Source organism: Phascolarctos cinereus, unplaced genomic scaffold (assembly GCF_003287225.1).
Source record: "Phascolarctos cinereus isolate Bilbo 61053 unplaced genomic scaffold, phaCin_HiC Scaffold_2;HRSCAF=192, whole genome shotgun sequence".
Lineage (NCBI taxonomy): Eukaryota > Metazoa > Chordata > Mammalia > Diprotodontia > Phascolarctidae > Phascolarctos > Phascolarctos cinereus.
In genome coordinates, this window is record NW_027555625.1 from 223685648 (window position 1) to 223702613 (window position 16966).

Below are 16966 nucleotides of genomic sequence, written 5' to 3' on the forward strand. Positions count from 1 at the left end.
TCAAGCATAACAATTTTAGGGCCTGTTGTTTGTTTTTTTTTTTTAGAGGGGGAAATGAGTATACTATACCAGTCTAAGTTTGACAGTATTTTCCAGCTCCAAATTTGGTGATAAATTTCAGAATTCAAATCAAGTCATTTTTAATGTTTTAGACTAATAGTGTACTTTTACACAGCCTTTTGTGCACATTCACCTGTTTGAGACTCATCCTAAGTATGAAAGATAGGTCATGTAAATGTTATTGTCACTATTTTACAGACAGGAAAACTGAAGCTCAGTGAGGTTATGTGACTGACCCAAGGTGTCACAGCCAATGAGAGGCAGAGCCAAGACTAGAGCTTTGGTCTCTGACTCTGAGTCTGGCCCTCTTCCCGCTATCCCATCCTGCTGCTCAGAGAACTGAGGATCAGAGAATAAATAGATTGAGCTCTAGAGCTGGGAGGAACTTCAGAGAGCCTCTAGTCTATTTATTTCCACTTTACAGATGAGGAAACTGAGGCCCAGGGAAGTTAAATGACTCCCAGGGTTACATAGGTAGTATCAGAGGTGAGATTTCAACCCAACTCCTTTGCCTCCAGAGCCAGTATGGGAGAAATAAGTCACCTTGGGCCTTCTTGACTTGGCCTGTTTTATTTTAGGCTGCACACCTTAGAGGAACAGCTGCAGCTTGGGAGAGGGGAGGGGGCCAGAAACTTCATTTCATTCATTCATTTGTTTGTTTATTCATTATTTATTTTTCAGTTTATATTTTTTATTTTCTTTTTCTCAATTACATGTAAAAAAAGTTTTTTTAACATTCTTTTTTTTTTAAAAAATTAAGTCCAAATTCTCTCTCCCTCCCTGACCTCCCCACCTGGAGACAGCAGGGAATTTAATATAGATTATACATGTGAAATAATGCAAGACATATTTCCATATAAACCATGTTACAAAAGAAAACACAGACAAAAAGAAAGAGAAAGAGAAGTCAAGAAAGTAAAAGTAGTATGCTTTGATCTGCATTTAGATTCCATCAGTTCTTCCTCTGGATATAGACAGCATTTTCCATCATGAGTCCTTTGGAATTGTCTTAGACTACTGTATTGCTGGGAATACCTAAGTCATTCACTGTTGATCATTGCACATTACTGCTGTTTCTGTGTACAATGTTTTCCTGGTTCTGCTCACTTCACTTTGCATCAGGTCATGTAAGTCTTATAGGTTTTTCTGAGAGCATCCTACTCATTATTTCTTATGGCACGATAGTATTCCATCCATCATAATCACACACCACAACTTGTTCAGCCGTTCCTCATTTGATAGGCATCATCTTGATTTTCCAATTCTTTGCCGCCACAAAAAGAGCTGCTATAAATATTTTTGTACCTACAGGTCCTTTTCCTTTTGATGCCAGAAGTTTTAGAATCTGGTGCTAGAACCACTGTAGAAACTCCAGTACTGACTTGCTCCCTCTCACACTAGGCGTGTGCACATCTCACAAAGCACCCTGGACTGCTTGAAGGGTGAGTTTGAAGTGGAGCCAGGTGATGGAGGCAGCCGCTGTGACTACCTGGATGAAAAAGGCATTGTCACCTACCTCATTTGTTCTCCTAAACCCGTGTCTCCAGATCAGCAGCAGACCCCCTAATGGTATCAATGGCATGGTGAGTACCCATCTCCTCCTACTTAACCCCTGAGCCCACCTGGTTACTAGCAATTCCTCCAACAGAGAGGGAAAGAGGATGGAGACAATCAAAAGATTGCAGCCCATGAGATAAAGCTGTGCATTGTGGGAGTCATGAGTAGGTAGCACTGTCTTTGATACTTATGTGTGTTTCTGAAAATTTGAGTGTAAATCATGCACAAGGGGGCTTGTTAATTAAAGAAAAGCTACTGTTAATTCTTTTGTCAAATAGAATACCCTTTTATTAGATAAATCTGTCAATTCCACCCCCATATATACATTAAACATTTAAATTTCTTATACCAGGTTGCTTAAAATGAAATACATATGCAAGGTGGGAACTTGACAGAAATAGAAGGGGTAAAATTTGAAAAATCAGAAGTAGAAGCTGGCTTGGGAAAGTAGACAATGAGTTTGAGGAGACATCAAGACATCCATTCTGTTCCTTGCTAGAATTATGATATCCTCCCTTCCAATAAGATCTCAGGACTTTAAATTCAGGATGCGTATTTACCTGAGTATGATTTGCAGTTGTAAAAAGGTAAAAATATAGATTTCCTGGGGAGCAGAGACATATAATTGGCTTTTACAAACAATCAAAGACAGTTGGAGACCAGGACGTGGGTTACCACAAGGTAACTACAGTCTGACTCATTTATCACAGAATCACAGAATGTTGAGGCTGGAAGAGACCTCAGAGGTATCTAGTTCCACCCATATCTGAATACCTGAATCCTTCTAGAATATTCCCAACTAGTGGTCATCTAGTTTTCCCTTGAAGAATTCTCATGAAGGGGAGCCCACCATCTCCCAAAACAGCCCTTTCCACTTTAGGTTAGCTCTAATTGTTGGGGAGTTTTCCCTTATATTGAATTAGGTAGTGCAATTGTTGTGACTCTGAGATGTGGATGGTGTTGTGGATGAGTGCTTAACCTAGAGTTTGGAAGACCTGGATTCAAATCCCACCTTAGACACTTATTAGCTGTGTGACCCTGAGGGCAGTCGCTTAATCTATCTGGGTCTTAGTTTCTTTGTCTTTAAATAAGGGAGTTGGACTCAATGGTTTGTGATTTGCCATCCCGTTCTAAATCTGTGAACACCATGGTCTTTGGAGAATTGAAAATGAGGATCACTAAGAGGGCAATAGACAGGTATAGGGTAGGCATGAGCAGGCTCTAATGCCTTACCAACAAGGAGTTAGGAAAGAGAAGCATAGTCAAAGTTGTCATCAAAGAAATACCTGAGCACAAAGGAAGACAGGCTAGTCACATGGCAAGAGCCAGGTGATAGCCCATGAACTTCATTGGTAGCTTTGCAATATCAAGAGAAGTAAGGAAGACCCACCCAGCATATTGAGTGAACATGACAGAGAGCTCAAGGGAGTACATGCATGAGTTGCACAAGATGGCAGGCAAGGATGGGTTTCAGTCTGTACTTTTAGAGAGAAAACTCATATTAATAAGATAACAGGCCCACTGGGAAATATATGGATGATGAGTCAAGCTTTGAAAGGACATGTGATTTTGCCAAGCCATCTGTAGAAAGTACCATATGATTGATATAGATGATAAGTTGTTCCTTGGAGCAGAGGAGGAAAAGAATGTTTCTGACTAGTGGTCATGGAGAGGCTTCATGGAGAAGCTGCCTATAATTATGGTTATTACTTTGACAGTCAGAAATGGGGTAGGGCTTGGGGAAGACGTTTCCTATGGAGGGAAGGACCATGGAGAACTTTTAAAGGCAGCTATATGTAAGATATGTTCAGGGGATGGCAGGCTGATTTAGGTGTACAAAGTATAGAGAGATAAGACTGGAAAACAATTCATCGACAAGCATTTATTAAGTACCTGCTATGTGCCAGGCACTGTGCTAGGCACTAAAGATACAAATACAAGGAATGACAAGAGCCATTCTTTGATAAATATGAACAGGCAGCTTTCAAAGGAAGAAATCCAGGCTTTCAGCAAGCTTATAAAAAAAGGTCAGAAATCACTAATAATTACAGAAATGCAAATGAAAACAATTCTATCTTATGTCTCTCAAATATCCAAAAAATAAAATAAAAGGAAAATGGGAAAATGGCACGTATTGGAGGGGCCAGAGGAAAACAGGAAGATTAATGAACTGAGGGTACAACTGTGAATTGGTCCAGCCATTCTGAAATCAATTTGGAACTCTGTCCGCCACAGTCACCAAACTGTACATACCTTAACCCAGAGATATCCTGTCTAGGTCTGTACCCCAAGGGATCCAAGATAGAAGAAGAGAACCCATATGGACAAAAACGTTTATAGTAGATTTTTTTAGTAGCAAAGAAGTGGAAACAAAGGGGCTGCCCTCCAATTGGAGAATGACTTAACATATTATGGTATAGAAGCATGAGGAAATACTATTGTGCTACAAGATGATGAAGGGGATGGTTTCAGGAAAACTGGGGAAGCCTTGTATGAAGGCATGCAAAGAGAAGTGAGCAGAACCAAGAGAAAAACATTGTAGAACCAACTTTGAAGGGCTTAAGAACTCTGATAATACAATTTCAGAGGATCAATAATGAAGCATACTACCAACTTTTTGATAGAGAAGTGACAGACTCAAGTTTCAGAATGAGACATACATTTACAGACACAACTTAGGGATTTGTTTGACTAGACTATGTGTATTTGTTGCAAAGGTTTTGTTTTTCTCTTTTCTTAATTTGGGGAAGGGGAAGGAGAGTGTTATCCATGAAAACAAATCTCAAAATTTGAAATGGCTTTTATAAAGAAGTTTAAGGAGGTGTGGCTCCCTCTCATCCAGGCTCTGGAAGGTTTATTATGTAGGATTTAGACGATGGTGCCTACACACGAACCACGCATACACAGTTAAGCAAAGTTGCCAAAAAGGGCACCTTGAAAGCAAGGTAGATTGAGATGAATATGAGTAACTGTAAACATCCAATAAAATTTGGACAAAAACACCAGGGAACCCAAAACACTAATTTGAGTGGAGTCATCACAAATCCTGGGTGTAGGAACCCAAAACAAGAATGCTTTAGGTGGATACAGGACCTGGGAGGAACCAAACCCCCCGGCAGTCATCTCCAGCATTCCTAGAGAGTTATTGGGGTCAGGGGACATTCTGGGTGTAGACAATCTTTAATCACATAGAGTTAGATTTAAACAGCATAGTAATTTCCCCAAGCAATATAATAAAGCATTTTCCCTACAAGATCAGGAAGAGAGGAGATCTAGGAATAGAATTGACAAAGAAAAAGAAAAGCAAGAAAACTGTTATTAAGAAATGTTTTTTTAATGTACAGAAGGGAACAGAAGGCAAGACATAAGGAATTGTAGAAAAAGAAAAAAAGCTTTGAAAGTAATATGTAAAATTTATCATATACTTAAAAAGAAAAACAAGGTACACATAACAGAGATTCACAATTCACGTACAACCCCCTTTTTCTGTTCTTTTGTGTATATGGAGGTGCTTCTTTCCTTTGTTAGGTTCAGAATGTTTAAAATGACTAAAAAAACCCAAATACAAAGAATGAAACAACCTCTGCTCTCAAGGAGCTCACCTCCTAATGAGACAAACCAGATCTAAGTGTCTGCAGAATAAATAAAAAGAGAATAAATGTGAATTAATACAAAATAGTCAAATACAAGTAAGTTTGGGAAGGAAGGCCCTAGCAGTTGGGAGAATCAGGAAATGTTTCCTGTAGAAGGAGGAATTTGAACTGCATCTTGAAGGAAGATGGGGAGAAGGGAGGGCAGTGCAGGTGGGGGCATGGCCAGTACAAATGCAGAGATGGGAGATGGGGTCATTCATATGTGGGTGTAGTCAAGGATCTGTGAATGATATTGTCAAGAACAATCATATGGGAAGAGATGGACTAGAGATGTTGATCAAGAACTCTTTTTAAGGAGCAGGAGATAGCACTCCAGCCTTGGAGTCGGGAGGACCTGAGTTCAAATCCAGCCTCAGACACATGACACTTACTAGCTGTGTGACCCTGGGCAAGTCACTTAACCCTGATTGCCTCACCAAAAAGAAAAATAAAAGAACTGTTTCTAAAAATATTTTAAGTTTCTGGTTTGGGAGACAGAACAAGGAAATTTTTGACCCAGTGTTACTGTGGGATCATCTGCTTCCCATCATTTCCCACCCAACTCAAGGAAATGAATAAAGTCAGGCAAATAGTGACAACTCGTTCCCATGGTGCTTTAAAGTTTTTAAAGTGTTCTCCTCAAAAATTCTGTGAACTAGGTAGCATAAGTGTTATTGTTCCCGTTTTGCAGTGTTTCAGAGAAGTCATGTGATTTGTTCAAGGTCACACAGCCAGGAAGTATCTGAGCCGAGGTTTGAACCAGGTACCACAATTCCTGGTCCAATATTCTTGCGCTACAACACAGAGCCTGCCTGTGGCCCCTCACTGCTGTTCTTTCTTGTTGCCAGGCCACAAAGATCGGGCTCCCACCCTCGCAGCCCAGCTCCCCTATGCTGATCAATACCAAGGAGCCCAAGGAGCCCAAGGAGCCGAATGGAAGCATCACTGCCACCTCCCCGACTCCTGAGGAAACCGAGGATCTGGACACCCAGGTGGGCTGCAGAGGGTCTCACTGGGCAGGTGTCCCCTGTCCCGGGGCGGGGGTGGGGGCAGGCAAGTGTCCAGAAAAGGGCATTAACCCCGTCAAGGGGTGCAATGTTAGGGAGGGAGTCACAGAGACTCCCAGAACTTCAGAGCTGGGAGGGAGCTCTGCAGAGACCCCCACTACGGCCCACCTAACAAGTGCTCATCCATCCTCTGCTTAGAGACCTCAAGAGAAGAAAAACCTCCTTCCTCCCACGTCTGCCCATTCCATAGCTTTGTTGTTCAGTCTGACTCTCCGTGACCCCATTTGGGGTTGTCTTGGCAAAGACACTGGAGTGGTTTGCCATTTCCTTCTCCAGCTCATTTTACAGATGAGGAAACTGAGGCAAACAGGGTGAAGTGACTTGCCCAGGGTCACACAGCTAGTAAGTGTCTGAGGCTGGATCTGGACTCAGGAAGATGAGTCTTTGTGACTCCAGACCCAGCACTCTGTGCACTATGGCGCCACCTGGCTGCCTGATTCCATAGCTGGACGTGGCTCTAATTGATAGGAAGTTTTTCCTTACACCAAGCCAGAATTTGCAATTCCTTTGCAAATTCCACCTGTTGTTCCTAGCTCCTTCTTCTGGAGCCAGATAGAACAAATCGAAGTCGTCCTCCTCACAACCGCTCCCCAAGTTCTTGGAGACGCTATCATGTCCTCCTCTCAGCACTCTCTTCTCCAGTGCAAACAATACCTGCTCCTGCAGATCACCTTCATATGGCCTGAACTCTGGATGCTCACCTGCTTCTCCATGGCCTTGCTAAAATGCGGTGCCCATGCCTGAAGGCGTCCTCCCAATGGGGGGCAGAGGGCAGAGGCACTATCACCTTGTCATTCCCGGAGTCCATGCCTTTCGAAATAGCCGACAATCACATTGGCTTTTGGGCTGCTGTGTTATTCTGTTGACAAGCTTGCAGTCCACTGAAACTCTCAGATCTTTTTCAGGCAAATGCTTTCCCTACCTTTTTCTTGAGAAGTCAGTTTTTTGAACCTCAGAAATATCTCACAGCAGTAAGAGTACCTAACTTGAAATCATAGAATCACAGAATCTCCAAATTGGAAGGAACCTCATGGTACAACTCACACGTGAACGGGAATTCCCTCTGCCATACCTGACAAACGGATCATCCAGTCTTTGCCGGAAGACCTTCAGTGATGGGCAGCCACCTTCCAAGGCAGCTCGAGTCCCCTTAGACAGCACTAATTGTAAAAAGACCTGGGTTCTAGTCCTGGCCCTGCCACTAGCTAGCATTTTGATTTGGAGCAAATCACAACTTTTCTGGGCCCATTTCCTCATTTGTGAAATGACAGGGGATTAGATTTAGATGGGGGAATCTGGGAAGATCCAAGCCATTATTTACTGGAATGCACATTCCATTCTGACAGAATAAAGTAGAGTGAGTTCATCCATCATTATTCCACATGTCACCTTATAACACATGCTTTAACTTACTTGGCACTAGGGGATTTGTTTTGCTTGACTATACATATTTGTTAGAAGAATTTAGTTAGGGAAAGTAGATTTTTGTTCATTTAAAAAAATTAAATATATACATACAAATAAGTGTATATATGTATACATGTATATAGTGTGGGTATATACTCCTATGTGTATATATGTGTGGGTATATGTACAGATATGTATATATTTGTATATATATGTATATTTGCATATGTGACAATATACTCGTATATGTATGTGTGGACATATATATGTATGTGTGTGGACATGTGCATATATGTGTGGATATATACACTTACATATGTATATCGAGGTACATATGTATTGTGCATATATTATGGCTATATGTGTATACATATACATGTAGATATATCTGCATGTATGTGTGATATATATATTTGTGTATTATATATATGTATGGATATATGTACATATATGTGCATATATGTATATAGATATGTGCGGATATATATGCACAAGCATACACACACACACACACATATATATATACCTATACACATATGTATTTTATTTAATTTAAATTTTTTAAAATGAACAAAAATCTACTTTCTTTCCCTCCTACTTCTTTCCATGGGAGATGGGGGACACGAAACTAAACTCTTCTAACAAACATGCGTGGTCAAACAAAACAAATTGCCTAGTGCCAAGTGTATTGAAGCCTGTGTTATGAGGGGACACATGGAACAATGACTGGTTTGGGGCCCATGATGGATGAAATCACCCCATTTTTCCACATGTATCTACACACACACACACACACACACACACACACACACACACACACATGCCCCTGGAATTATCTGGTAGCAAGGCTGAAGATTTGCCAGTGATGTCTGGGTGCAGGAGTTGGATTATAGGTTCATATAGAGCTGGAAAAGACCTAAAAGGTCATCTGACCCAATGCTGTCATTCCCCTCTCCCCTTTTTGAGGTAGTTTATTTAGATTTTGAAAATAAATGACTATCAATATCTTTTGTTTTTATTTTATCTTTCTTTCCTAATCTATCTCTCCCTGTCCTCCCAAGGCATCCTTGGGAGATGTCCAGAGAGCCATCCTTATAACAAAGGACAAAAAGGAGGAAAAATAGTTTTGCTGACCTAACCAATACATTTTTTAAAAAGTCTGACACTTTATACAGTGTCCTTTCCCGAAGCTCTTCCATGTCAGCAAAAAAATGAAGGAGGTAATGCTGATGAGGAGGGAAATGATTTGCTCAAGGTCACAAGAGGACAGAGTTGAGACCTGAACCCAAGTCTCCCAAAGGTCAGGCTCGTGCTCTTGCCTCTCTGCTGTCCCACAAGATATGGTAAAGTAAATGTGAAGGAGGAAGTAAAGAGTGCTTCATGGTGGTCATTCTTATTTTATAGAAAGACTCCTAAGTGGTGTAGCAGTAGAGGTAGTTGATATTATGAGAGAAATGAAAGAAACCCTACAAACCTTCCCAGTCACCTAGGTTTACAACTCTGGTGTCATCTTCAACTTCTTTCTGAACTGATCCCACATCCAAGCAGTGGCCAGTGTGTCCTTTTTTAAAAATTTTAAACTTTAACTTTTAGCTCCAAGTTCTTTCATTCTCTCTACTCCCTCCCCTACACATTGAGAAGGCAAGAAATACGATACCCATTATACACATGTAGTCAAGCAAAACATTTCCATATTAGCCATTTTGGGGTGAAAGGAGAAGCAAGAAAAATAAAGAGAAGAAAAGTCTGCTTCAGTCTGTACTTTGAATTCATCTGTTCGCTCTCTGAAGGTAGATAGCATTTTCCATCATCAGTCCTTTGGAATTATCGTGGATCATTGTATTGATCAGAGTCTTTTACTGTTGATCATCTTTATAATATTGCTATAATTGTGTTTAGTATTCTCCTGGTTCTGTTCACTTCACTTTGTATCAGTTTATCTAAGTCTTCCCAGGTTTTTCTGAAACCATCCTGCATGTCATATAGCACAATAGTATTCTATCACGATCGTATGCCATAACTTGTTCAGCTATTCTGCAATTGATAGGCATTCCCTCAATTTCTAATTCCTTGCTGCCACGAAAAGAGCTGCTATAAATATTTTTGTACATATGATCCTTTGTCCTTTTTCTTTGATCTCTTTGGTGTACATACCTAGAAGGAGTATTGTTGGGTCAAAAGATATGCATAGTTTTATAGCCTTTTGGACATAGTTTCAAATTGTTCTACAGAATGGTTGGCTCAGTATTCAGCTCCACTAACCATGCATTAGTGTCCCTATTTTTCCATGTCCCTTCCAGAATTTATCATTTTCCTTTTCTGTCATGTTAGCTGATCTGACAGGTCTGAGATAGTATCTCAGAGTTGTTTTAATTTTCATTTTTCTAATTATTAGTGATTTAAAGCATTTTTCACGCAGCTATGATAACTTTGATTTCTCATTCTGACTAGAGCATTGAAGAATAGGTCTTATTCTTATCAGTTTGGCTCAGTTCCTTATATATTTGAGAAATGAGACCTTTATCAAAGAAACTTGCTATAAAAAAGTTTTCCCCCAGTTTCCAACTTTCCATCTAATTTTGGCTACGTTGCCTCTTTTAATTTCATATAATCAAAATTATCCATTTTACCTCCTGTGACCCTCTTTATCTTTTGTTTGGTCATGAACTCTTCTTTTATCTATTGATCTGATAGGTGTTTTTCCCATGTTCCCCTAATTTGCTTATAATATCACCCTTTATGTCTAAACCATGTACCCATTTTGAGCTTATCTTAGTATGTGGTGTGAGATGTTCTTCTATGCCTAATTTCTGCCAAAGTGCTTTCCAAAATCCTGGCAGTTTTTGTCAGATAATGAGTTCTTACCTGGCAGCTGGGTGGTGCCGTGGATAGAATACCAGGCCTAAAGTGAGAGGGCTCATCTTCCTGAGTTCAAATCTAACTTCAGACATTTCCTAGATGTGTGACCCTGTTTGCCTCAGTTTCCTAATCTGTAAAATGAGCTGGAGAAGGAAATGGCAAACCCCTCCAGTATCTTTGCCAAGAAAATCCCAGATGGGGTCACCGAGAGTCTGACATGACGGAAATGACTCAACAGCAGGAACAAGAGCTGGGATCTTTGTGTTTGTCAACCACGAGGTTACTGTGGTCCTTTGCTTCTTCATGTCGTGTGCCTATTCTGTTCCACTGACCCACCACTCCATTTCTTATCCAGTACCAGATTATTTTGACAATTCTCACTTTGCAGTATAATTTGAGATCTGATGTATCCTTTTTTCTCTACTCATTTAGTCACCGCTCTAGCTCAGGTCCTCAGTACCTCTTCACTGGACTGTTAAAATCGTCTCCCATTTGACCTCCTCCCTCCTCCAAGTCTCTCTCTCCCCTTTCCAATCCATCTTCCGAGGAGCCACCAAAGTGACTGTCTTAAAGTGTAGGTCTGATCAAATCAACTCCACACTTCCCAAACTCTTTATTGCCTCCAGGATAACATAATCATTCCCCTCTTTAACATTTAAATCCCCTCAAAACCTACCCCCACCTATCTTTCTGGCTTCTTTGGGCATTACTCCCCCTCCCCCACTCTGCAGTCCAAAGAAATTGCCCTCCTCCTCATTTCTTATACCAGGCATCCCCATCTTTTGGCATCTCCATCTTTCTACAAACTCTAGTACTTCCCTGTTACTTCTAGGACAAAATAGATAATTTCCTCTGGCATATTAATCTCTTCCTAACCTGGCCTCTTTGTACCTATCCGTTCTTCTTATGTTATTTCCCCTTTGAATGCTGCAAAGTAGGTGATACAGTTATCCCCATTTTATAGGCAAAGACACTGAGGCTGAGAGTTAAGTGACTTTTTCAGGGTCACCCAGTGAGAAAGTGTCTGAGGCCACATTTGAACTCAGGTCTTCCTGACTCCACATCCTGCATTCTATTTCCTGCAGCACTTAGCTGCCTCTATTTGTGTTATCATTGTCTACTACAGTGCCCTGTACGTGGCAGGGTGTTTAATAAATGCTCTTATTGCCTCCTGGCTATGGAGGTATTGAGATGCAGTGGAAAGAGTTCTGGATCTGGAGTTTAAATTTTGACTGTCACTTACTGCCTGTGTGGCCTTAGGCAGGCTGAGTCCCTTGCCCCACCCCGTCCCACCCCAGCCTCATTTTCCTCCTCTATGAAATGGGACGGTTGGACTAGATGACAGGAAGGTCCCTTCTATCTCTAAATTTATGACCCTATGATTTATTGGTGGCTCTTCCTCTCTCAGATATGCTTTTTAAATGTTTTATTGATGTTTCTTCATTTTTTACATCACTGGCACTTCCCCATCCTCCACCACAGAACCTTCCTTGTAACAACAACAAAAAAAAGTACATCCAAACAAACCAATAGATTCTCTGGGTATGAAAATGGATGCCTCCTTCTGTACCCACAGTCCACAAGCTCTTTGCTGAGAGGCAGGTGGGAGGCCCCCCTCTCAGGCCTCTCAAGTTTCCACTCTCATCTATCCTGGCCTTTTTCACTGCGGTGCAGGTGGTCAACCCTTCTTTCCCCAACCCTCGTCGGCGGTTGCGCCTCCATGATTTGGCGGAGAGGGTTGTAGATGCGTCTGAGGATGAACATGAGCTCAACCAGCTGCTCAATGAGGCTCTGCTGGAGAGGGAGTCAGCTCAGGTGTAAGTAACAAGGTCCCTCTCATGCCCCACACCCTGTCCTTCCTTCCCTTCCCTAACTGGCTAATGAGGGCGGGAGTGGGAAGAGGCATAAGCTCATTGGAGAGCCTTAGACTATGTTTCTGGTTAACTTAGGGGTGTATAGAATTAGGAGTATATCCCTCATTCGTTCATTCATTCAACAAGTATTTATTAAGCACCTACTACATACCAGGCATTGCATTGGAAATACAAACACAAAAATGATCCATGCCTTCAGGGAGATTATAGTCTATTGGGGGAAAACAACACATACACAGATATGGAACTACAAAAGATAAACCAAAAAAATGCATAGTAATTGGGGGGTGGGGAGAAGAAATCATGAAAGGCCTCCTGTAGGAAGTGAAACCTAAGCTGAGCCCTGAAAGAGGAAGGGGATGTCAAGAGTCAAAGAGAGGAGGAAGGAGGAGGAGAGGGAGGGGAGGAGGAGAAGAGGGGGAGCAAGAGGAGAGAAAGAAGGCAGAGGAGGAAGATGAGAGGAAAAAGGAATAGGAAGAAGAGGAGAGGAAGAAAGAAGAGGAGATATTCCAGGTATAGAGGACAGCCTGTGCAAGTGACAATTCACTGGGACTTATTTTCCCCCCTGCAGGGTAAAGAAAAGAAACACCTTCCTTCTATCCATGAGGTTTATGGACCCTGAGATGGAGACACGCTACTCAGTGGAGAAGGAAAAGCAGAGTGGGGCCGCCTTCAGCTGCTCCTGTGTTGTGCTCCTTTGCATGTCCCTGGTGCTGATCCTGATTGATCCTTGGTGAGGGGAGTGGGCTAGGATAGGCAGCAGAAGGGATAGATCACTTTTACTCGGGCTTAAATAACGAAAAACAGCAGCTACGTTGTTTACTGGATGTAGCACTGGCTAGAGTCAGGAAGATTTGAGTTCAAACCCTGCCTCAGATACTTGCTAGCTGTGTGACTCTGGGCAAGTCACAAAGCTTCTCAGCCTCAGTTTCCCCATTTATAAAGTGAGGATAATAACAGCGCCTGCCTCACAAGGTCATTGTAAGGACTAAATAAGATAATATATGCAAAGTGTTTTGCCAACCTTAAAGCACTACGCTAAGGCTATTGTCCTCATTAAATACTGATGGGAGTGAGCTCCAATTTTGCCCTACTCAGACTGCAGTATTCAGTGAGGTCCAACAGTGAGGTTGAGGTGGGGACTCAGCACACCTGAGTGCTGGCCTCAGCTCTCCCCCAGACTTCAATGAACCTGATGGTGTGTCCAGGGGAGGACTAGGGCTTCTGTTCTGTAATCCTCCCACCCCCCTTATACTCCAGGACTGGTAATCAGTAAGGACAATGCTAGATAGAGGAGGCTGAGCGGAAAGAGGTCAGAGTCTATAGCTAATGTGGGGTCCAAAATTATCTACTCTGCAAGAAAAACCACTGAGGCAGAACTCTAAGCCAATAGCACTTTATTAAAGAGTCCATGGCCCCCTCTAATGAAGTGGACCTCAGATCTTCCTCACAATAGGAGACTGGTCCCCAGGACCTTATTTTTATAGGGTTTGATGCCTGGACACTCTGAAGAGGCAAACAAAATACAAAATCCCATTGGTTGATAGACCATGTTTTGAGGGCCAAAAATAATACATCAACCAAAAAATGGTATATCAGCAAGGGGGTCACGGATTGGGCGCTGACTGATTGGTTATGAGATGAATGTGTTCCTTCCTCATGTTAGACAAGAGGGGATGGTACAAGTAGCAGAGAGATACTAAAAACAAATTGCTAGGTATCCATGCTAGGTTTGGACATGAAATTTGAGCAAATCAGGATGGAGATATGTTTGTCAGCGTTCTTGTGGTTGTGCAAGTGAGCTTCATAACTGGTGAACAAGTAGTGAACATTGAATTAAAGTTTTTGAGGCCTACTATAAGAACATATTTTATCTAGTCATTCCTATATGATTTATGTAAAATATCAAATTGATTAATACTAATTGGAATGGAGTAGAATAATGAATCATATTTCACACTAAGACGGACCTAGAGAAGTCTGGGACAAGATGGCAGCAGTTTTGGAACCGTGTAACTCAAACAGGGCTGGTTTCTGCCTTTGCTATCAAAGCTTAAAGTATTGTTTTCTGTTTTACAGCACTTGCCTGGACTCTGGGTTCTAGACCCTGAGAGCTTTCTCACTTCCATTTTCTCTCCTTCAGGCTGATGACAAATTACATGACCTTTGTGGTTGGAGAGGTTCTGCTGCTGATTCTGACAATCTGCTCAATGGCTGCCATCTTCCCCCGGGTAAGGAAACACTGGAGACATGCTGAGGGTTAAAGTTGGAGCAAAGCAGACCGTGGGAGGATCTGGTGACCATATTGTCACAGGGCTTTGTAGAGGCAAAAATGGGCACAGACATAGGATTTAGAGCTGAAAGGAACCTTGGAGATCATCTTGTCCAGTTGCCTCCTTTTCCCAATACAGAAACTGTAACCCAGAAAGCTGAAAACTGCACTAAGACTTTTGGGGCATGGTGTATAGACATCTTGGGTATCTGTAACAACACTTGGCCAATCCTTTCTTTCATTTCTTTGCCTGTGTTTTTTTTTCTTTTTTAGGCATTTGGGGTTAAGTGACTTGCCCAGGGTCACACAGCTAGTAAGTGTCAAGTGTTTGGTCTGAGGCCAGATTTGAACTCAGGTCCCCCTGACTTCAGGGCCGGTGCTGTATCCACTGTGCCACCTAGCTGCCCCTGCCTGTGGTTTTGACAACTTCTTTCATAACATATTTCAATCATGTTGAACAATGAGAGACCACATGGTATAGTTGACAGAGTGGTTGAGTCATTTTCAGTTGTGCCCTACTCTTTGTGACCTCATTTGGGGTTTTCTCAGCAAAGATACTGGAGTGCTTTGCCATTTCCTTCTCCAGCTCATTTTACAGGTGAGGAAACTGAGGCAAACAGGGTTAAGTGACTTGCCCAGGGTCACACAGCTAGTGAGTGACTGAGGCCAGATTTGAACTCAGGAAGATTAGTTTCCAGGCCTGGCTCTCTATCCACTGTGCCACCTAGCTGCCCTAACAGGGCAAGGAGAGAATAAATCCTATATAACCACTGAGCAAACCCATGGCAGACAGAAGATTAGAGAGGGTCTTGCCACCAGAGGGTGACTGCAGAATGCAGTACTGACTAGGCTGGAAGGCTCCTTGAGGGTATTGATGTGAGAATTAAAACACATTTGAAGAATTTGTGACTCACACTTGTGATAGTTGTAAGGATTTTCATCCCCTTCTGTTCCCCAACAACTGAGTCCCGTACCTGTGAATCCTAACCAAAGGAAGTCTGAGCCATTCCATGATTGTTTATACTAAGAGTGTAAACAGCTGTCTGTGTTAAACCTCAAGACCTTTGTAGGGTCAGAGACTTCGAGCTAGCCGTGATTTCAGAAGACGTCTAGTTTGAGCCTTTCCTTTCACAAATGAGGAACAAACGAGGTAAATGATTTGCCTGAGGTTGCACAGGTAACAAATGGCAAACCTAAGATTCAAACCCACGTCGTCTGATGCCAAATCCAGCATCCTCATTTAGGTATGCAGTAGCACTTTTCAGCTGTCGATGATACTGGCTGATTGAAGCTGATGTGACACACTGCAAGTGCATTCTATACCATGTTTCCAGGCCCCTTTTTATTGCTCCTTTGCAGTAACATGAGTGTGAAATTTCTTGGCAGCCTATCACACAATCTATTAGACACCTAATAGTTGTTTCTGAAATGACTTAGTGGCTTGGAAATACAAGGCCAAATCCTGAGTTAGTGCCAATACCAATCAGAGCAAATCTCTACGCCCTTGGGACATCCCCACCGTTCACACAGATGAGTAAGATCTTTGCCCACTTTTCCCTAGAAGAGAAAGGCAGCCGAAGAGGTACTTGGAACTGGTTTTCATCTGCAATGTCCTTCCTACCTTGCATTCCCACCTTGCTCTCCTCAAAAGATTTGTTCTTGATGTATCCAACTGTCCCACCACAGGCTTGCACTTATGTACTCTTGACATGGCTCTTCCAGAATGAGAGCAGAGCCAGTCAGGCAGCTGGATCCTCAGCATCAAGAAAAGAGCAGGGTGGCTTGATGAGCAGAGACTGCCAGGATCCTCAGGCTTTAACTCAGCTCTGCCTCACGTTGTCTACTATTTTTTCTTTCTAGATTATTTCCCTGTATGTGCAGTGCTGCTGACCACGCTCCCAGGACTGGCCTGTAGCAGTATATTCAGGGGGCCTCACAATTGTGTCTTCAGGAAGCAATGGTCCTTGCTCATTTCTCCTGAAATTCTTTTCCCTTACAGCTATTCCCAAAGAAGCTCGTGGCCTTTTCTACGTGGATTGACCGGACCCGTTGGGCCAGGAAAACTTGGGCCATGTCTGCCATTTTCATTCTCATCTTGGCCAATGTTGTGGACATGGTGAGTTCCTTGACTTGCTGACTCTTGTCCTGGGTGGCAGAACCCTTCTACTTTCTTATCAGAATTAGTTTATCTTCTTGTTTTGTAGGGTCAAAGTAGACCGCATGTCTCACTATGCCTCA

The 16966-nt window shown here is 42.3% G+C and overlaps 1 protein-coding gene across 1 annotated transcript in view; it reads left to right on the top strand.

The window, feature by feature from the left end:
- Positions 1-16966, top strand: part of ADCY3 (adenylate cyclase 3) — a 121534-nt gene that overhangs the window by 87699 nt on the left and 16869 nt on the right. Inside the window, 7 exon segments of the mRNA XM_020983957.2 lie at positions 1462-1621; positions 1623-1643; positions 6098-6241; positions 12257-12399; positions 13028-13189; positions 14600-14687; positions 16728-16844. Coding sequence (XP_020839616.1) covers positions 1462-1621; positions 1623-1643; positions 6098-6241; positions 12257-12399; positions 13028-13189; positions 14600-14687; positions 16728-16844 — 835 coding nt within the window.